General features: G+C 30.2%; 1 protein-coding gene across 1 annotated transcript; it reads left to right on the top strand.

Moving 5' to 3' along the window:
• Window positions 1-23,556, top strand: LOC113555215. Its single transcript, XM_026959600.1, has 8 exons — window positions 1-1,450; window positions 7,878-8,025; window positions 13,697-13,795; window positions 14,396-14,615; window positions 20,980-21,124; window positions 21,231-21,398; window positions 22,042-22,158; window positions 23,031-23,556. Exons 1-8 carry the CDS (start codon window positions 371-373, stop codon window positions 23,196-23,198), a joined length of 2,145 nt encoding a protein of 714 aa, XP_026815401.1. The 5' UTR covers window positions 1-370; the 3' UTR covers window positions 23,199-23,556.
• The last annotated feature ends 684 nt before the right edge of the window (window positions 23,557-24,240 follow it).

The raw sequence follows: 24,240 nt of genomic DNA on the forward strand, positions 1-24,240 counted from the left end.
TTCAAACACCCAGTCTCCGGAGAGTCTCTCACCTGACCAGTTTCGCCAGCGTGACCAGCCGCGCACGTCGTAGTCAGCTGCCACACAGTGCGCCGCCGCACCACATTAGAACACGAACCGCATATTGACCGTGCTAAACCGCGTTCGCATCATCTGATCGTGACAACGCGGTGTAATAATTATTGTAATCTCGTAGTATTATCGGACGTGGTACGAGCGCGTGTTCGTTTTTTTTTTAGTCGCCCATCGATTCCATACACGCGGACGTCCGCGCGGGTTTTCGTCGAGACGCGACGTTATCGTTTCCGGCCGCCGCCACCGAGTGTTCCGGCCGTACTCCGGATATACGGAGTGTTATGCGTGACGCGACATGAACAGATACTACGAGGCGTACCCGAAAAGCGGCGGAACCATGCTCACCCTGCCGCCGCCGCCGTTGTCCGACCCGTCGGCCACGTGGAACTCGTACAGCTCCGAACCGGTCAAGGGACTGGGCAACCGGATCAAGCCGGACCGTAATCGGCAGGCGGTGAACGTGCAAAAGATGCAGTGGCGCAACTCCAACTGGGTGGACGGGTTTCCGGAGCTGGTGAGTTCGATGACCATTGCGGACGTGAGCCCGCGGTTCGCGGTGAAGCGCATCCTGCTGCTGTACGAAAACGCCCAGTACAGGGAAGCGGCCAACTTCGTTAACCGGCTCAGCCACAACACGTTCAAGGCGATCCTCGACCAGCTGCCCATCGACCTGTTCGTCGAAGCGATGCCACACAGCCTGTCCATACTGGAGGCCCTGTACGCCAAAGTGTTTCTGTCGTCCGATTGCGGCGTCAAGGTGCTCCGGCCCGAACACGTGCTCATGCGGCTGGTCAAGCTCTTCACCGGCACCGCGGCGGGCGGCGCGGAACGGTGGTTGGGCAGCACGCGCAAGCTGCTCAAGGTGATCGTACTGTCCGAGCCCAAGCTGCGGAAAGCGCTGCAGGTGCGCCGCCGGTCGCTGGACAAGGCGGTCGAGGGCCTCGGCCAGCACGGGCTGGTGGGCACCAGCGACGAAACGCTCACCAACCTGCACGACGCGCTCAAGGTGGAGTTCCAGAAGCTGGTGGACACGTACAAATCGGCCCTGCTCAAGCTGGAGGAGCTCAGTCTGTCCGGAAAGCGGGACGGCGTGAGCAAGGGTCCGGCGCCGGTGCAGGCGTCGCATCAGCGTCAGCTGTCCCTGCAGCAGTCCGACATCCAAGAGCGACTCATCAAGAACAAGACGCTGCTGAACGTCGTTGAACCCGTTTTGGAGAACAAGTCGATGGCTATATTGTTGACCATACTCAAGCGGCGGGTCGAGTACGATAAGGACGCGTTGTTCCAGTTCACTCAGCTCCGGAAGGAGCTCAAAGTCGAATCGGAACACGTGGTGGCGCCTCTTCTCATGAGATACTCGCACGCTTGTGAACAGGTGAGAACTATAATATATATCAGTATCTTACTGTGGTTACGGGTTTACTACCACAATGCGTGATATGTATACTATGCACAAGTCTCAAAAGGATGACTTTATTTAAACCGGACAAATCATTTAGACTCGAATCAAAAAAAAAAAAAAAAACCTTTAAAAATTGTATAAGTAGACAATTTCGTATAATTTTTTAATGATTAACGTTTGCCCGTTATGGGTTGTAAAAGTTAATCCTGTTTGTGGGAATTCATAATATTATTCTATTGTGCAAAACGGCAATATGACATGTCTCATGTTTATCGCTGACAAAGTAATCGTTGTCACTTGGCGCTCGTTGAACAGAACTGTTGTTTATAACTATTACCTTAGGTTTCAATAACTCAATACGAAACAATAAAAAATATATTGTATTTTTTTATTTCTTTCGCGTATAGGGTTTTATTTTATGCACATACCTATAAAAGTATGACAATATAGAAATATAACGGGATTAAAATACGACTGTTTATTAGGTCGTACAGGGCGTGGCATGTCTTTTTTCGCGCACAGTTATATTTTGGAGGTACCTTTAAAGACTATTCCTGTATATGTTTTTTAGGTTTCTAAACATAAGATTAGAACAACTTAAGTTCCCATTTTCTCCATTCTCCTTCTAGTTACTAATACATGTAGTTACTACTGTATGTACGAGTATTAAGATTTTTTAACTGTCCTAAGACATTTTTGTTAAATGATGAGCAGCTTTTATAAATACAATACACGTTGGACTTATATATAATAAAAAATAATGTATTAGGAATAGTTATACATGTAAATATGATCATGTAGTTGTAACTCTAACGAGTTAGTCCGTTTCTTCAAACCATATCATTTAAACTAAGAGGTATACGGATTAAGGCATTAGCGGTGCCTAATTTTGAGAATTATTTAGCAGTTACACTGCCACTTCGATTTTTGGTTTTCTTGTACTACCTAATAGTTGTAAATTACAAGTTGAATCGATGTATAACTACATCAATTGAACAGAATAGCAGTTTGCTGGGGAGAGGGTTGTTGATTTTCTTTGTTATGATATAACATTGTGCTATGTAGTCAGGACCAAGGCAAAGTCGTTCATGAAATATTAATTGTCAGTTTAACGGTCGAGTCTACGGTCATATGTGCGAGGGCCATCGTAAGATTTGCAGCAGATGTGTCGCGTATATACGCATGTGACGAGATCAATGACCGTGGACGAGTCGACTCTTAGACCGGCGCTGGCTATTACTGAGGGAACTAGTCGCACACACGCGCGCACATCCGTTTTTCTCACATATTCATCTTTTTCCATTATGTTCGCGTTTTAAACGCTAACGCGCTGTGTGAACGAACTGACATCCGTGATAAAAAATTTTTGTAAATTGTATACAAACTATATTATATTATACCTATATTATCTAACTGTAAAACTAGCAAGTATTATATGAACACGCGAGACCGTATACCTACACATATATATATATGTAGTAAAGCGTATATCCAAGGACACTGTATAATTATTTCAATTTAATATACTTAGCTCATACGAATAACACGAGTTGTTGCTCTGTGTGTTTTATATCGGGCAGTTTTACGTGTATGCTATATGCAAATCATACGTTGTATGTACATTAAGTATATTATAGAGCTCGGATAATGTCGCAAAATAAATCGTATTTAAAAGCATTTATAATTGAAAAAAGTAACTACTAATTTAATTTAAGCTTGAAAAATCTAAAAATTAAATTATTTTTTGTCTTTTCAAAAGTTAAAGTTATAAAACTGTAACTTTTACTACACTAAAAGTAATCAGCATTTATTCTGATAATTGTTACTTGGTCAGCCATTTATTAATTATATATTATCTCGATAACAAACGAAATAATTTCGACGACAAAACACGAATATAGTATAGTAGGGCTAGGAATTTACAAATAAACAAGTGTATGATATCTGCATGAAAATTATTTAAAAAAAAAAAATAGGAAACTAGTAAGTAGGTATAACTATATAAGGAGTAAAATAAGTTCATTTAGGAAAGTAAAAGCAAAATAAAGCTTTACTTCATCAGAATCAGAACGACACGAAATAATTTTATATATTTTATAGTATGAATTATCCTTTTTTTTTTACACTCATTGCGAACGAAAAAAGCATTTGTTATTGTAATTCCTCAGCTAATCTTACAAACTACTAGACTGGTTTTCATGAAATGTTTGTTAATCGATTAAACGTAATCGGAAGATTTCATTTTTTCATTGTAAATAAATCCATCGAAATGTCTGTGTTCATTCAGAGGCTGCGTGTGCAACACCAACTTTGCCGAAACAGTGTAATCTAGAAGCACGACAGTCGACTAGTTATTAGCATCACAATAGGCGACCCAAAGATGAATGTTTCAGATGATGGTCTTAATAATTAGAAGTTTAGTATGAATGGATTATGCAATGATGTACCTACTGTTAGGAAGTACTCACCGTAGCAGTTATATATTGTCTTTTGTCTTCACGTAATCTAATAACAATCCTACTGGATATTTTTCCCATAAACCAATCCAAAATTGATCGCTGCGAATTGCATGTAATACAATGGATAATTCCAAAGAATATAATAACAATTCTAAACGGTGATTTTTAATACAAAAAAGACCAGTGTACATTTTAAAATTTCCAGCTTTATTTCATTAGACTTGAACATATTTATAATTTTTATATTCAAATAAAAGTTACAAAGTATGTTTTCAAATGTTTAAATTTGACATTGTTATGTCTATAATAAAATGTATAAGTCTGTTTCTAATTGAAAATACCTACTTACTTTTTTATTATAGAATATTATATTTGAAAAATTTCATATCCAATACAATAAATATTAATAAAAAAATAAATAACAGTCATGTGGTTTAATGAACGTATAAGTCATATGATATTATACGTCAATATCAGACAATAATTATACAAATCACATTGATTATATTATTTATTTTGTCAAAAAAAAAAAATAATAATAATAACCTTCAAGTCAACAGTCATTGCATTACATGATATCTATGCTTTATTATAGTGATATGAAAATAATGAACGGTAAAACTGAACGTAATATTTCATTGAATTACTTAATCCCTAATAAATTATGTTTTTTAATTCAATATCTACAAAATCAAATATTTAATATTATACCTATACATTTTTTACAATCATAATAAAAATATTAAAATAATATATTATATCCTATAATAATAAATGTATGAACCGCTAAAATACATTTAAAATAAAGTTTATCTTATCTTTAATTAAAAGTTAAAAACTAAATATATTTATGCAGTATTTGTTTATTATACATATTTTAAAATTTAAAAAAAATAAATTTAATAAATTTGCTTTTTTTCGTGTATAGTTATATTTTTATATCAAAAATATTACATAACATTTATATCTTACTTTTTTAAATTTAAAAACAAAAAGGTAAATCTATTATTCCGCTTTTAATCTCCCATGAAAATATAACTACATGATGTATTTAACTTTATGAGTACAGCAGATAAATATAATAATATAAAATTAAGAAAGGTAATACATTTGTAATTTGTTACCCTCTTTTGGTTTTTTTTAATCCATATTATATAACAATGAATTAACTATAACTACAATAGGATATAATTATAGGAATTCTGTGACAAAAAGGAAGTAATTATAGTCTGTGTGAAATAATAAATTTGAAAACATCTACTAATAAGAAAATAACAATAGGTAATACAAGAACTCTGTGATTTTTTTTTAAATAATTGTTAATAAATATATAATCGATAGTGTTTTTTTTCATTTAAGATATGTTTTTTAAACAATTTTTTCCATATATTTTTAACTTACAAAATATTATTAATTAAAAAAAAATATTTGTAAATAAATGAAACAAAAATTAATGATAATATATTTTTAATAAATATTTTGTTAACTTAAGTTGTAATACTTCAGTGTAATACTCCTAATATGAATTTACTATAAGTATTTTACCAAAACTATAAGATTTCATTTACGATTAACGGTTTCTATTTTACGTATTCCTATCCAGTTTCTTACCATAATATGTGATTCAAAATTATCAAGTCATTCATAACATATGCAATTTATTATTTGAAAACTGTTGTCCAGTTAATAATTTATTTTTGGAAGTCAAGGTTACACTTGAAACACCCCGGGATATCGAATATATTAGTCTACTGACACACTGCACCGAAGAACTGTTGTGATCTCAAACGAGTTAACGATGAGTAGTTGTTTTTCGTCGTAAATATACGTTTACATTATCGTGGCCTTTCTAACCGGTATTTTTCAAACACACGCAGTAGGTAGTAAGTACCACTGCAGTAGGTTTGATATTTTCATCAGCATAAGTTAAGTATGACTTTGGTCACGATTAACCCAGTGATATTTGGCAACACATTTCGATTAAATAAACTTACAGAGCATATTCTTCCATAATCCATATGGTTTTTTTTACGTCGGAAGATTTTGTTCACATTTTACACGCTTTTTTGATATGAACAAAAATACAAAAATTATTTTTTTTTCCAACACCCGACAAAGTATAATATTTATTAACATTTTACACCTACCTGGGCAAAACTATATTTAACTTCAAAAGTGAAATACTGTTGTCCTCTACACGCATAGTTGAACTAAATTCATGTATGTATAGTTTTCTCTAAATATTAAGTTATTCATTCTATTAATACTTCTAACAGTTCTAACCGACGATAGTTTTTAAATTACATTATATTTTAAAGTTATTATAGTTCTAAATTATACACACATTTTTACTAAATGTTTTTAACGGTTTTTAATTTTAATTTATTTCGAGCGTAGGACGTTTGCGGATCACTATTGTTATGAAACAACCTTTTTGTAGGCCGTTTGACCATCGCTATAGTAAAAAAAAAACTTTTTGTATAGACTGTTGATACATCGCTATTGTTACAAATAACCCTTTCTTATATTATAGACCATTTGCGCATCGCGGCTATTGACGCGTGGTCAACTGTTTGTGATATATGAATACTAAAATATATACTTTTAATATAAAATATTTTATTTTATCCTTGATTTAAACATACGAGAAGAAAAAGTATTTTACCCGGGCTTAACTATATTTCTTAATTAATCGATATTCACGCAAAAAAATATTACACGTCGTACCTATAAAAACTATAAAAATAAAACGATCGTTAATCATTGGTCATTGTTTACAAAACAGAATTACAAAGTTATCGAAATCTTTTACAAATAAATAATTTTTAAATCTGAATATTTCTGAACTTGTAACCCATTATTCTCAAAAATGTTGACATTATCCGAGGGATTAATGAAGCGCAAACGACAGATTCCGTTTATTTAATATTTAGCACGGTGTTAACATAAAGATATACAAATAACAGTATAACAATATGTATACATACAAAGATATAGAACGATTTTCTATAGCAGAAAGTGATAGATAGCCCATCCAAATCAATGATAGGATGACACAATCTTATTTTTATAATGGAGGAAAACGGACAGTGCGAAAATACGGTATCTCGTTCTTGGAGGAGGAAAATGGCTATACAGTTTACTATACACCTACAAACCTAGTACGTACTAGGTATTATTACTTCCATATACACTGTACGTAGTGTTTTCGTAAAAGTTTTGAATTTCTACTAGGTAGAAATTATACGGGGGGTTTTTTTTTTTTTTTTAATGACTGAAATTCGAGCATTGAGCCCCTGGGCATCTGTGCAGCCTGTGCACCTACTATTACTGCATGCACGAGCGCTGGTGAATGTCCGCTATTTTATTATACACCGGAGCATCGTATTGTACACGTATATTAGTATAAGTCGTTGTAGTGGCTTTATAATGTATACACTACGAACGCAATTCAGGACGTTATTACACTCACGATAGCAATTATTATTATTATTATTAGCTAGCTATATCGTCCGTTCGAGGGTTGGTTGAATTTTCACTAACGACCTTCAACCTTTGCGGTTAGTTATAATTGGATCGAATTCCACTGTTATCAGTAACGTAAACATAGATAGGTACACATATGTATGTTTATTTCCCATAAATAATTATCATCGAAATGAAGACGACGGGAGAGAAAGTATATTGATTCGATTCACAAAACAAATAAATCGAGATTCTAATCGTTTTGCGGTGCTGACAAGACGTATATTTGAAGTTTTCTTAGTAATCTATAGTTCGTATACGTGAGCGAACCCTAAAAACGATACTTTCTAATGATATAGATGATCTGAAATCGCCCGTGTATTTGAAGTATGAACGGGGATCACACTTACGATAATTCGAATGGTCACGAAGTAAATAGCATAACTAATTAGTTATTTATGATTATTGTTTTGAAGGTTTTGGAGTTCATGAAGGAGGTCGCAGAGGACGAAGATTCTAGCGATATATCTGGCTACCATTCGGACTCAGACAGTGCCATAATGATGTCGGGAAATTCACCGTATGTCACCAAAAGAGCCAGACACAATTTCATTTCACGATCAGGTGAATAATAATAGTTTTACGTACATTTCAAAAAAAATATATACATATATACGTCATAATAATTTTGATATATATATTACAGTGAAAAAATTAACGTCAATTATTTAGTTTTTTGCTGATGTGTTACAAAAAACACAGCGTTTTTAATATATGTTTCTGTTTTTTTTTTATATAAAATTCTAAAATGAAGTAATTTTAATATGTACCCAGGTATTGTATAAATCTAAAATGTGTTTCATTCATACAATCATATTTGTTTGTGGAAAAAATACATTCAGTCAAAGTGTATAATTTTATTGACTTAAAAAGTTAATTGCAGTTTCAACAATTCGAACATAATTAAAAGAAATATTTCAAATACTAAATACTTCATTACCAAAAAATTATATGTATTTGAAAAATAGAAAATACCAAAAACAAACATTTTTAATTAAAACTGTCTTTCGATTTGAACGTCATTGACTTTTATACCCTAAAAATGCGTTTCAAATATTTGTTGAAAGTTGATTAATTTTCAAAACACATAACTCATATGGACGGAAAAAAGATTAAAAATAAATTTTTCTCATATGGCAGTGTATGTAAAATATCGTTGTGTTTTAAATTTTAATCAAATAAACAGAGTCTGTACACACGCATCCACATCCACACATACAAACACACACATATATATTATATGTATGTATATATCGGCAGGTGTGTAGGGTATATACATACTTGAAATAATATTACAACATATAATATGAAGTGTGCGTACATATAAATCATCTAGTCTTGTCATGCAAGGTCGTCCCTAGAACCTTGTGTAAAGGAAGAGAGGAGATCGAAAACTTAATGTTTAAATACAGTCTTTACACACTGTTATAATTTTAAATTGCACATTGTAAAATATATATTTATTTTTTTAAGCGTCATGTCTTAAGAGAACGTCATACTCGCATATTGCACGTGTTTTCTCTGTCTTGGAATGCATAAAGTATTAATGTATAACTTTATTAATATCAATGTAATCATAAACAGTTGTGGTATAGAAAAATTAACTAAATAAAAAACCAAGAATAATATTTTTAATGCTGCTAAGTAAAAAGATGGGCTACATCCCTCTGCACATTCTTTAAGAAGTCGTTTTCGTCATGTACGTGTATCTATTTATCTTTGGATGAGATTGTAACTTATACATCACAGACCTTAAACGTTTTATTATTTTACCTGCATGACGTATGACATTCGCTACTAATGTAAAATGAACCACGGACATTAAAAATTTGTCTCTAGAACCTAAAATCAAATAAATAAACGTTCCATTCGGAATTTTGTTGACACGACGTTATAATTTTACGCTCAATCGACACTAAATATTTTTCACACACACACACACACACACAGGTATGCACAATCTTGCGGTGTGGCAAGGTGCATATTCTATACAATCCATTTCGCCAATGACCCCTTTGCGATCGCGCGATGTCGTATATCATAATAATATATGTACAATATATTATTTAAATTGCATCGCGGCGACAATGACCATATATATTATTATTATAACTCGAAATGACCACGATTATACCGGCGGAAGCGTATATTATGATAATATGATACATAATAATCTAACGCACAATCAAGACCCGTGACTTTCGCATTCGTATACTATTATTTCTTCTTATTCTTGCAGCGGTGCCGCCAAATTATTATACGGATATTGTACGCGCACAGAATAGGTGTAATATAATAATGGGACCTCGAACTATACATGTATAATGAATAATGATATGCATCATATGTATATAGCGTATTATATACACGTGGGTATACGGTGGGTGGTGTGGCGTCGTAAAAATAGTAAATACCATGTATAATATACAGTGTATGTATAAATAATGTATACTATATCTATACATGTGTTCACAAGTATTTAAGTATCCTATATCAGACGAACCATATCATATCGTAATAAGACATTCATCATTTTAAAAACTATTAACATTTTTAAAAATATTTTTTCCATAATTTTGAGTAGTTAAAAACAACATTTATTATTTTTATCGTTAAAACAATTTTCATCACCGTCCCGTGGTGATACAGTCTTCTGTTTTTCAAGCGAGAAGCCCCTAATGATTTATTGTAAATTAATATTAAGTAGATGGTTTTTTGAATACGTCGATCTACCTAATTAAAAATTCGAACAAATAGTTGCTCAGTTATCAAAATAGTCCTAAAAAATGGGTTTACAAAAATATAAAACAGTAAGTAATATTATATCTAGTATTTATTATACTTGGACCATTTTTACAAATTATAAACATTGATAGACTAGTATGAATCATCACAATTTTGAAATCACCAAAGCCTCCATGTTATTTCCCATATTTTTTTTATCATGAATCTATTTTTCTTAATACACAAACTTGAATCGATTTCATTCAAACTTAAAAACTACTCTTTCGAATTTTAAATTTGATATATCGAAAATTTCAGAAAAGTTATCTGATAAATAATTTACAGTAAAAAGGAGGTTTTTCATTTAATACCAAAAGTCTATTCCTCAAGTTATAAAAAAAAAATTCAAATATCAGATATCAAATATTGAATAACTGCAATATTGAACTGAAAAAAGGGGTGAGCATGCTTTTGGCGAATCATCGTATATGTACGTAGTATTTTTCTAAACCTATATAGACTATGCACGGGCTTCAACTGTCATATATATTATATATGTGTACACTTTATACGCACATCTACGAGACCCGTAGAGAAAGCGGGTCTGTGCGTATTCGAATCGCCATTAAATACGTTATTCGGTCCATCTTGTGAGAATCGCTCATGTATTATTATAATACATTCGGAGATTATAATAAAATATCATACTCTGTATATATATATATGTATATAATATACTTATGAATTATAGGTATACATATATGGCGCGTATATAATCACGTGCCTAGGTATATAATAGGTATGTATATTATTGTATATATGAGAATATAATACGCGCGGAACGAGTGTTATTCCGTCCGTACGTGTGTGAACTGCGGTGCAGCATGTACCTACTGTAGGCGGCTATCTGGTGTGTTTGTATCTATGTATATATGTAATAAGTAATAACAATAATGATATTATATATACGCACGCGTATAATATAGGTACGTATATACGTCGATAAAGTTTGAACGCTCATTCTTAATAATACATTAATGTTCCGACGTTATTGAGGTGAAACGACGCTGATGATGATGCGTGGCGGATTTACTCCAGTGGCGACAGTGGCGTGATTAACTTTTTGAAGGTGTGGAGAGGGAAGCTATGATATTTTGACTATACTTAGACCATATTATAAAAATAAAAATAATGCTTTTTTACATTTAACATCTGCAGGTATTAGTTTATTATAATAATATAATATCGTATGTAAGGGAAATTTATATGATATAGTTTGTAATGTATAATATGTAATTATTAGGGTTCGAATTTAAATGCCCTTAGAACTATAAAATTAAGCTCTAAAAAATAGCCAAAATACCTATAAAAATGCCCTATAATTATTTTTAAGTGATGTTGACATCATTCACACCATGGTTGTAGCTATGGTTTTGTTATTTTATCACAAATATTCTTATCGATCAACTTAACTTCAATATGAAATATTAATTTCGCAAAAAGAATATAAAAACAATGAATGATTTATTATAAGTATAATGAATTATTATGATTGTTACAAAAAAAAAAAATATATTAATGTTAAAAAAATATATATTATTGTGATAAGAAATAATTACATTAATAATGTACGAATTAAATTTAGTTTATACCATATGCGTGTGTTATACTTTTCGAAAGATACTTGTTCAAAAGAGTTCATACATACGCGCAGAACATAACGACAAATAATTCCCAGAATGTGTTATATATTTATATTATATATGATTATATATTTACGGTTGCACACAAGACGGCGTATTTAATCGAAATTGTTTAGCAATATCCGTCCCTTTTTTCGAGTTTTTAATATAACTTAGAGCTTATTGTATCAACTATTTCGAATGTAGAATAATCCTTAAACGGTTTTACGTTAAATATACCCAATATATAAAATTAATGTAATATTCAATCTAGTATTTATTATACTTAGAAGATTTTTTTTTTTAACATAAAATGCCAATATATTTCTATTAGTTACTATAATTTTCAAATCGCCATAACCCCCATACCTCTAATAACTTACTTTAATAATGAATAGATTATTATCTACGCTCTTTAGCCATTAAGTTGAATAACTCATAAATTATCTATATCAGTTTGTATTTCAATTTATATACATAAACGTAAAAAAAAATAAACAATTACAATGGAAAAGGATATTCTTAAAAAATAAATTTGAATTAACACGGAACAATTCCTTAATGTTATGAAAAATCTTAAATACTTGAATATATGTTACTTCAGTATACATACAATTTCCAAAAACTAGAGTTTAAATAAATGAGAGTGACCATGCTTAGTGAATCATCATATTTAAAAATATGTACTTATCTTATAGATTTACAAAGTATAATTATATTTATTATGCGCATTTAGGTATTAATGTACATAAGAGTATGACACGCATATAAACGCGGGTGAGATTGATGTATCGATTATTTTCATTATTGTAGGTGTTGAGTAATTTTTTTTGCTGAAACTCTCGTTATTATTTATTGATTTTCGAAATTTACCAATTACCGGGACTATACACGAGTGCACATAAAAAACTGCTGGTGTCGTGCAATTTCCGAACACGGAAGGAATTGTCACTCCCCAAAACGACGAGTTTAAATTTAGATTTCTACGTTTTTTCGTTTCCTGCGAAATCCAAAGCAAATATTTTATAATTTATTATTTCTGACTGATAGGCACATCAGCATGTATTGGAGAGCTGCCGTCATTTCTATAGGTGGCAAAGTAATGAACTTTTATTAAATTATTTAATAAGTGCCAATAAGAAAATCGCCGGAATTGCTAATTTCATTTTAGAATTTATAATCGATAATAATTATATATATATATAGGTCGTAAAAATAACGATTTTTTTTTTCTTTTGAAGAACACGAAACTAATAGGTAATTTCAGTCTACTCCATTTTTTCTTCAAATTACACGCATCTATGGTTACATTATTTTATTTATCTAAGAAAAATATGTCATAATTGATGTTTCCTTCGAAAAACTTTAATATCATCTAAGGTAAATAATTCTACCATAGTGCCAAACTTACTATAGGAACTCGCACAACACCAAAATATGCATTTCGTTATAATTTAATATATATTTAAACGAATTCGAGGAAACAAATAATAAATCGTATTTTTCATACAATTGTGTCACATAGTTGCATTATATTGAAAATCTACTCGTTAGATTTAATTTTAAAGTTAAATGTTTATTCGTAGAAATCAAATACCTAATTGCAGCACAATTATCTAAAAAATCAATGTGATGTATTGAATATGAGTAATTATTTCCAATTGTGATGTACAAATTATATTTTTAAAATATAATATGTATACTAAATATTTATTACAATAATTTGTACAGGTCACGCGTTAGACGTGTACAATATGTGTATAATTATTTTGTAACTAACGGTCCACAACAATGTGCTAATTTTTCTTTATAAAATATATTATTTACAGTGCGGTCGAGCAGCAATCACAGCACTCGCACTAGACTAGTAATGAGCACTGGATCAAGTTCGGCAAGTCCTCCTGATGGCGCAGAGTCGTCTACGACAGGTAACAAGAATATATAATTATTATCATCATTATTATTATTACCGTACGTTGGTCATGTACGTTTTTCATATAAAACTCGTATACCTATACTCGTAGTATCATTACTATTTTGCGTATTAATTACAAATGTGTGGGCGCAATATCATTAACGTGTATAATTATTACTGACTATAATACATATAGCATTCGATATTCACGTACAGAGAAATAAACGAGGAAAATAACTACTATTGCGGGTTTAAATGGACGACTGTAAAATCACCGCTGTAGACCACTGTCGATGAAAATTGATATTTTAATCACACTCAATTTCTGTATACATAGTCCATTTAATTTGATCGGATCGATTTTAGGTTTCACGGACGTTAGTAATAATAATTTTCTGTTAGTTTATAGGTAGTGTATATTGTATAGTGCAATGCGAATTAAATAAAATTGGGACGCGGGAAATAATTTGGATGAGCAATTTGGTTTTGTTTTTATACTATCAACAAACGACCTAAACTAGCTCATATTTATTTATTATTACTTTTATTTTTATATAATATATAAATGCATATTATATATATATATATTTATTTATTTGGTTTTTTGGTTCAGCGACACCAAATTGGGAATGGTCAACCGAGAAATCGATGAATACGTTGACCTGTTGTCGTAAGTGTGGACCACAGACTGCATTACAATTGCAGACCGTTAACGACGATCGGGAGAAATTGGCCTTGCAGACGGAGTTGGAAGCTACAAAAGTCGAACTAGAAAGGACTAAAGCTAAACTTGAGTCTTTAAACAAAGCTACTAAACAGGCACAGTCTTCTAAGTGAGTTTTAAAAGACATATATTTTATATAAAAGTTATTTGTACATATTTGTTAGTTTAAAAAAAAATAATTATTGACAACATATTTTAATTCTTATTATCTAAAGGATTACATTACCTTTAACATTAAGGTTATTTTATTTGGGTAATTTTAAGGTTTAAACTTAACCTTAATATTACACACTTAATACGATTGCGTGTGAATATTATGAAAAAATAATGTTCAAATAAAATATACACTAGAATATCTGCCATGATATCTGACAAAGTCTCACTGAAATTAGATAACACGCACGTACTATACCAAAGTTATTTACTATAACTACATTAAGCTAAAAAAAAGAGAACATTATAAAACCATTAAATTGTTATCATTGATAATAATCTGAAAATAGACGTAAATACATTGTTAAATAATAATAATAATAATAATAATAATAACAACGAGTTGTTATAGTTGTCTAGTTGATCTTACTTTTAAATTATTAATCTTTATATGTTTATAAATGTAATATATAATGTATATATTGAGTAATAATATCTTAATATATCCATATGAACGTTAATGTTTTTTCAACTATTCAAATATACTTCAAATTTAACCGACATTTAACTACATAAGAACTAATGTATGAAATGGTTTCAACTAAATTTAATAATGGTATATTCTTTGTATTGTTTAAACAGTGAATTTAGTTGAACAAGTGTTATTTGTAGGACTACTTTCAAAATATTATTAAGTTATATAAAAAAACACAAATATACAGCTATAGCATTAATTATATTGTTACCAGTCTTAGACAGAAAAAAAATACTTATAACTTTTTTAACAATCATTTTTTTCAATCATTATAAAAAAAACACATAATATATTTTTTCTTAATACCTTACATCTGATGGAATCTATAGATTTTACGTAATTACAATAATAATAGACATGCAAACCTAACAAAACACATTCAACACATTTGACGATTATATAATACTCATAAAAATGTACGTATACATGTACAAATATTCATAACGTACAAGATACTTATCAATATTTTACCAATAGGTTCTAAAATTATTTTTGAAAGATAAATTACACTAAGACTGTTCGTATAGATGTTGTTTTAAAATAAAATAAAACTTATTTTATAATAATGATTACAAGAATACTAATTCGTTATTCGTTATTTGTATTTACTCTAAATCAAAATCTCGAAGTATATAGGAAAGTAAATAATAGTCGTAGATAAAAATTTTTAAAATTTCTAAAATTATTTATACCAAGTATTAAAACATAATAATTGTTTTCAATATTAAATTAAATTTTATGATGTAAAACGGATATACAATAATAATAATAATAACATCAACAACTAATTAGTATAAATGACATACAAGCGATAAGACGAGAAAAATATTCATTGTTTTATTTTTATTTTTTAGATAACAGGATTTAAGAATTCCTAGTATACATGAGATCACGACATTTTTTCTGTTGTAATGTTGAAAGCATAATATATTGCAGTGAACTAAACTGTGCACAAATAGTTTCTCAGTTGCCATTCCATTTATTTTGTACACAATTTTATGCAGGCTAATTTAGCTGCTTCATTACGTACTTACGGTTTTAGACTGAATTATATATTACAGTCAGTTTGTGTTTTTATTTTCATTAAAAATGACACTCACATACTTCGTACAGAACGCAGGATCAAACCAACCCTGCTGGGAGTTTCTAATTTATTTATTTTTTCACTAATGTCGAGATCGACTCGACTAAAGAAATTCAAACGTAAACGCGTATATTTTCAGTTATTTCAAGACTTTCTATATAGTTTGTTTCTTAAATTCGCTGAATGTATGTACCTATGTACTTGTTTGACCTAATACTGCACATATAGCAATTGGCAAATTAATGGGTAGTATGTCTAAGTACATTCAGCTACATTATATTACGTGGTTATTCATAATGATTCAACAGATTTCATACGCTTGTATATTTTTAGTTTTTGAGTTTTGTGTTAACATAACATACATTAAATAAAATAATAATATTTTAAATTTATTTAATAATACTTATAAATGTTCTATTTGCCTTCCCTCGGTTATGTGAACAACGCCTAGCCGGAATTCGAATTAATTCCATGATTCATATTCGTTGTAATTTACTCCGTTAATTGTTTAAAGTATTTGTGTGGTTGATGATAATAAGTATAGATATCCTTAACATATACTCAAATAAGTAGTCATATGACGCAAGGATCAGGTGACCTAGAAATCCAAGTTAAAAGTATCGGATTATTCATTTTGAATAACTGTGTATAGGTATATAGTGTTTTGGCTATAATTTAATTTTAATAACAATATTGCACGTTTATTAAAATAAACATTGACTTAAGTCAGATTATAATAAAGCGAAGGCATATATAAAAATAATATGTCTATCATCATCAAATCTTTTTTTAAGACAGTTCATGTGTAATTACCATGACAAGATTAATGGAGGGTGAGAGGAATAGATCCCCAAAAATTTTTTTTTTAACTTATGATATTGTTATCGATATAATGCCGATTAATGAATTAAAGATTAAATCAGTTAGAGTTAAAACGTACATGCGGAATACAATTGGCTAAAGGGCATTTCCCTTTAACCTTAAATATTGCTTTATAATTTCAAACTATTAAAATTAACAATTTTAAACGCTTTTAAAATTGATAAATGGATAAACATTGTTGCTGTAAGTAGTCAATATTTAGAGATATCGAAATTAATCCAATGATATTACTGATTATATCTTCAAAGGATCTAAAAAATTTTTAATTTTATAACCTCTACTACAGCTACCAACCATGATCTATATTTTGTTATAAATTATAACTTTATTTATTTAAAATTGATAAACAAATTTTTCGGAAAATTATGTATTGTCTCTTCCCAGAGCAAATTTATAATTACACCACTGGTAGTAAAAAAAATTATAATTTTTTATAATTATAATGATAATATATAGAACAACCTTGTAATTATTTTCGTTGATAAATTCTTAGAATTCAATAGTTTTTCAAAGTAGGTTATATACATAATTTTAACTACTCGGTAAAACTCTGTAGGTCGTTGTATATTTTCTATAGACTCGAATTTATAATATTATACCAAACAGCGTATATTGTTAGTAATAACATAAAATACCTATACTTAACGAATTTTAAAAATTCTCTACAAATAGGACAAACTCAATATTTATTTGTATGAACTTTTAATTAAAACATAATAAAACGAAATAGTATTGATCGATTTAAATATTTTGAATAAAACGAATTGTTTTTACTTATATAACATTTAATGTATTAAAACACTTTTTAACTATATATACGTACATGGAATTCAGTTAATTATTACAGTTTACACTTTACAGTTAGGACGCGCAAACTCTTATCACAATAAATCGGCGTATAGTTATAATATGAAATATTCTTATACGAGATGAATATGTTTAACATATTTTACAGAAGAAAAACTAACTGTAACACGTGACTTAAGCAGTTGTTTAAAAGATTAGTGATAAGGGCGAGCCATATTTATATTTTACATAATAAAATTACATTATATATTCCTTAGAAAGGATTTCATAGAAAGATACAACACGTGTATAGTGAAGAAATGTTTTGAAGTAACATATTTTACAGATGTTTGCCGCAATGATAAACTTTAGATGCTAATTGATCATCCAGATAGGACGTAATTATTATATTATAGTTTACTCGAATGAACGAGAATAATTGTAGAAAGTTTCCCCACAAAATATGCGAATACGAGAATAGAATTTTTAATAAATTAATAGCTTCACTTTTTTTTTTGTCGAGAAGTTCGCACAACCAAGTTGTGTTGTATATTATAACGAAACGAAGGCTAGAAGCTTTTCGCAGCGGGGTTTAGTTAATATGCATATGATTTCCTTTTCACTATATACCGGAAAGGATTCAGTAGTCTACATTATTATGTGTATGCATGAATGTATAATACATTTAGTCATTAGAAAGGATTAATTTTGGACATATTTTGATTTCGTTTAATAAATGCATTATAAATTATAATGTAGTAAGCCGCGTGCGAAAATAAGGGGTTACATAATACACGGAACGATCATTACTCATATAGTAAATATAATATAACTGTCGATCCGTTTTAATATGGTCATGTTTTCGTCTTATGTAGGTACCGTAAACTTATCGTATTAAGTTTTGGACGAGGAAGGTATTACAATTTTCAGACTTTTGATTTCAACCTTATAGATAGGTACTTGTTTACAAAACAGAATACTGCAAGTTTAAAATTATATTTCTGATTTATTATGATGGCTTCAGACAAAGTGAAATTTGTTTTCCTCACCTTACGTGCGTGATAATCGTTGTAACCCACTGTATACGAAAAATCATACAACTTATCGTAACACACATGTTTGGAAATTTCGGTCATTTATTCTTCGGATAACAGATGATGAGGATGTCGACAACGACGAGACGCAGAAAGAGAGAGAGAGAGAGAGAGAGAGAGATGTATAATATGAGTATTGCGAGTAAACACCGTCGTCTCGTTCAAGATTATACTGGTGGCCTCTCGTCCTTATGAAATAATTACAACACCGGAGAATAATTTTTGTAATTAAATCGTTGTTGATGAACGGCTACGATTTACTTAAGCCACTACGGTCGAAATCCGCGTGTATCAGTCGTATTGTGTAGGCTCTGCCATGGATATTTTATGTCATGGTGGAACAGTTGTGTATTTAAACTGCACCTGTTTCGGCGGTCGGTTTATAATCTGTTGTTAAATTTATATGGCGGCAATAGTTTATAAGTACACTGATGCACAGTTGAATCGCGGGTAAAGTGGAGTGATTCAAAAAAGATAATCGAGATTTTACCAACACACCACCACTATAGTCGCGGTTTAGACGGTTGTTGTGGTGAATTTATATTTATATATTATTATTATATCGTATATATTATATTACACACATAGGGTCTTGGATCCAACCGCGTATATGTGTAATACTATTATGTCAGAATGCGAATTTTACGTGAAATCGCTGATATATATTTCCACAATTTTAATAGATATATTGGCTTACGAATAATACAATACGCCACGTCTATATCGTAAAGTACTGCTCCACACTATCATTCGCTTATTACAGCAGTATCGACGTATCGTATATATAATAATAATATGTAGGTCACTGCGGCGATTGTATCGACAAAATTAAATTATAAATGGCAACTGAAGCTTTGGTACATATAGCTGTTTATTTTATTTTTTTTTTAAACATATAAATTGTTGAACTCTACGCGGGTGGAATCCAATTAGCATTTGTAATGCGTTTAAAATCCGTAATTGAGTTTGTGCGAGTAATAGGAAATACAAGGTGAGGGGTCGTGAGGGTACGAATACGCGGCTGCAACAATTTCACTTGTATAGATATTATGTATATGCTTAGAACTTTTTACAGTTTAGACTGCAATGTCCCTAGTTAATTGTATTATAAATAATTAAAATGTGTTTGAATTGACTTCCGCTGGAAGAAATACACGTGATGATGATTGATGACGATGAGAATATTGAAACAATTTATTTGCATTTTAAATCGCATTTCCAGTTAAGAATTTCAAATAATATTATTATTTATACTACCTTGTATTTATTCTACATTATGCTACTCGTAATTTGTAGTAATATAAAATATTTATCTTTATTTGAATAATAATAAATATTTTATAACAATATGATTAATTAATTTCGTAAATAAATACATTTTTTCTCAAAGAATTGCAAGTTAAATAATAATTATCATTTTGGAAATTAAAATATTCAATCCACGTCGATAAAATAAAACATCTAAAAGCGAATATGAATTTGAATTTCAACAAATGCGACATATATCTCGTTGTTTTCGATACAATTTACTTATTGGAACGTTTATATGGTAATCGATATTAATTTAAATTAAGGACACAGAAAGATTTAAAATAAAACCGTCAATTTAATGATCTGAACTTTTATTGTCGTTTTATAATCTCGTTCTTTTGTATAATACCGAATATGAATCATGATAAATTAATTCGCTCGTTTAACAATATGTTTATTGTGAACGAGACCATTAAACCGAATGCGCTCAACGAGATTAGCGTGTATTAAATGGACAAAAAAAATTACAAAAGCAATTAATTAAATAACAATATAATATGTAACTATAACATAAAGTTCGTTTAATTCACGTCGACCGATGTAGTAGTAATCACGGTCAACGGAGAGATTTAAATGAAGACTATATTTTCATCATTATTGTTTTAATTATTACTATTTAAATTCTCAGGGAGTTGAGTGGACCGAGATTGGTAAGATGCTATGGTAACCTGTATTCACAAGCCCGCGTGGAGGCGCTCGAAAAATTAGACGTGTTACCGCAACTCGCCGACGCCACAGAGCTGAAATCCAAAATCCTCTTTTCCGTTGTCGTCGTAAGTATTATTCCAATAAATTATTATAATATTATACACAGACCGTGTACGATTCCGATAATTTGTACCATCGGTTTTACGGGATCAATTTTATAACGTTTTTCAGTTGGCGTTCAGGTCCACCCAAGCCATGTTGAACCAAAAAAAAGAACAAGTGAAGCGGCTGCTGTTCTATCCGACGCCGTCCGGTTCGGCACACGTCGAATTGGAGGCTTCCATCTGCTCCTATTTGAGGAGGACAGTGGACACTTTTGATTTGACCCAGTGCATCGAGGTAAACGTTTCGTAAAATATTTGTATCACGTACTTCGCTGTTTATAATATAGACCAGTTGATAATACGCGCGTATGCATGTTGTTTAAGATAACAATGTGATTATAATATATTCCACCTATGGGACTTTGCATTTAACGATTAGCGTTAATATTTAATGAATTTCTTATCGACGGATTTCATTCAAAATTTTTAAAATATACATATAAAAAACGATATTACTCAAGTTTGATTCAAGTTGTTATCTAAAATCCAAATACGTCATACAATTTTTTACATATTTCATGTCTGTTATAACTCATGTCTCATAACGCATATAAACGCAAATGATAATTGATTATTATTTATTTTTATTTTTTATCGCACTATTTGTTTATCCCAAAATACTACACGTACCTAAGATATAATTAAAAAAAAAAAAAAAAAAAAAATGAATCAGCAGTATTATAATTATCCATAATATAATATGACACTTTTGTTACCGGGAAATATGTATCACGTATTATATAAATGTATTTATAACAGTTATATTAGTAGGAAGACATTTAAATATTGTAATGTGTTTTTGAAAAATATCTCATTGTTTAGCAATGTAATTATTTTATTGTATACCTAATACTAATATGATTGCGTCTCACCAACAGGAAGTAAGCTCTCAGCTGTGGGCGACGTTGTATGACTACCCGTGTCTAAAAACGTGTGCCGGTCTCCATCAATACATCTGTGACGCAGTACGCTTAGCTTGGGCACTAGTAAATCAGGTGAGAATATTTTATTATATAATATAACACGTGTGTGGTTGTATATGCGTTGTAGTTACATTTTCACGTCACATTGGATATGAGTTGATCAGTATAATATTACGAGTTCGTTATTTTTATTTTTATTCTATGTGCATTATGTAGTATTACGTGTATTGTTATTGTATTTTAAACGTATTTAATATCATTGTTTTAAACGGTCGTATTTATATCATGTTACGACATTTTAATAATAATAAAAAAAAAAATACTTAAGTATTATTTAAATGATTGGTATACCTCAGGGATCAGGGATGTTCCTTTTATTTATTTATTTGACTTCTGTATGGTAAAATATTTGCTAATAAGTTAAAACAGATTGGAAATGCAAAAATAGTTCCTGAAAAGTTTTTCTTACAGCAACTAAAAATTACCAAACATAAATAATCTCAATTTTTTATGCGTATTTAGAATTGAAATTTTGACGAAATTCATAAAAAATCTCCGATTATTTTGTAAAAACATTAAGGCTATCAGGCCGTCTCTGTGCGGAATTCTTTTTTATCGCATTCCTACAAAGATTTATCAATTAATTCAAACTTAATACGTCATCCATTACTCAATGATAAAGTAAATAAATTATGATTGACATCTACTCTATATTATACTAAATAGTATACATAACATATAGCAAAGCGACTTCCCCAGTTTTTTGTTTTAAATTTTAAAACGTATTGATTATTATTGACTAAACTCCCCAACTCTGAGCATATTATACTATTACAATTATAATACCAATGCACACTAAATATTATGTAACCTAATACCTTATATTTTATATTTTTATACCGCATTATAGTAAATCACTGTTTTATTTATTTTTTGTAACGTAGACACCTAGCTTTGTACTGGAATACGAACAGAGATCGTTTAAGCGGGATTTGCACGTGAGATATCATTCTTCAGATTTGGAGAGTAATCAAGTTCGGACTTACCTGTGGCCCGCATTGCTCGAAGGACAAGCTGGACCGTGTGTACACAAAGCAGTAGTACTTACTTAAATCATATTTTTGTATTTTTTAAGAAAATGTTGTTAAATTATTTATTATAAGTATATGTACATATTAATGTGTTAATGTATTTAGTTGTTTATAACTTTATAAGCCCATTTACAAATCACGATGGAAGTAATTATATAATTTTTTATATAAGCTAACAATATATATTTTTTTTTTATACGATAGTATTGTATAATTATACGACTGAGTATCTTCTGAACTAGAATATAATATAACATTAAACGTGGCATTGTATACTTCAAAATTTTAATATGCATATTGTACATAGTGTATACCTTTTTTTTTATTATCACAACTCATTTCAGAAACAAATTTAAGCATATAATTTATTTTTTATGGTACATTTAAATTATTCTATTTAACGATTATACATAATATCACCAATTTATTGCTCATATTATTAATGTTTATTAATTAGAAGTAATATACATTTGTTTATATGTTTATAAGAGCTTCACATTTTTATTCATGAAAATCATTTTTTCAACTGTACAAAACTCTGTATTACTATGATATATATATTTTTATGTATATAAGTATATAACACTTATATATTAATTAACTGTAATTGTAAATTATTGTTATCATTTTATAACTGATCAAACGATAATATTTATTTATTAAGTTTCTACATATCTAAACTTTTCCGTTTATAATAGAAAACTCCAAATTACAATTATCTACCTGTGCATCGTTTAAGAACATTTACAAATTATTTTTTATTTTTCCATTTTATAGTATATACATAGTTTTGCCATATATATATATATATATACACAGTATACACATTGCATGTAAATGATAAATCGAGAGTGTTCAAATGAATTTCAACAACACGCATGTACCACTCGTACAATCATCACTAATGAAAATTAAATGCGTTTAGCAGCGATCGTTAAGAGGCAATACCTTTTTTAATGTTCACTTAATCGGTAAATCGATTGTGTTCGCGTGTTATACTGCTGCAGCTGTTGTCGCTGTGGACTTGTATATGCGCAGAAGTACCTATACTTCGACTATATAC

The sequence above is a fragment of the Rhopalosiphum maidis genome, chromosome 2 (genome assembly GCF_003676215.2).
Source record: "Rhopalosiphum maidis isolate BTI-1 chromosome 2, ASM367621v3, whole genome shotgun sequence".
In the NCBI taxonomy this organism is placed as follows: domain Eukaryota; kingdom Metazoa; phylum Arthropoda; class Insecta; order Hemiptera; family Aphididae; genus Rhopalosiphum; species Rhopalosiphum maidis.

What these genes read in the sequence shown, in the direction of transcription:
- LOC113555215 (XM_026959600.1), top strand. Translation starts at nt 371, where the DNA reads ATGAACAGATACTACGAGGCGTACCCGAAAAGCGGCGGAACCATGCTC. An exon ending in ACTCGCACGCTTGTGAACAG is followed by an intron (nt 1,451 to 7,877) that starts GTGAGAACTATA and finishes ATTGTTTTGAAG; the next exon opens with GTTTTGGAGTTCATGAAGGA. An exon ending in CGCAGAGTCGTCTACGACAG is followed by an intron (nt 13,796 to 14,395) that starts GTAACAAGAATA and finishes TTTTTGGTTCAG; the next exon opens with CGACACCAAATTGGGAATGG.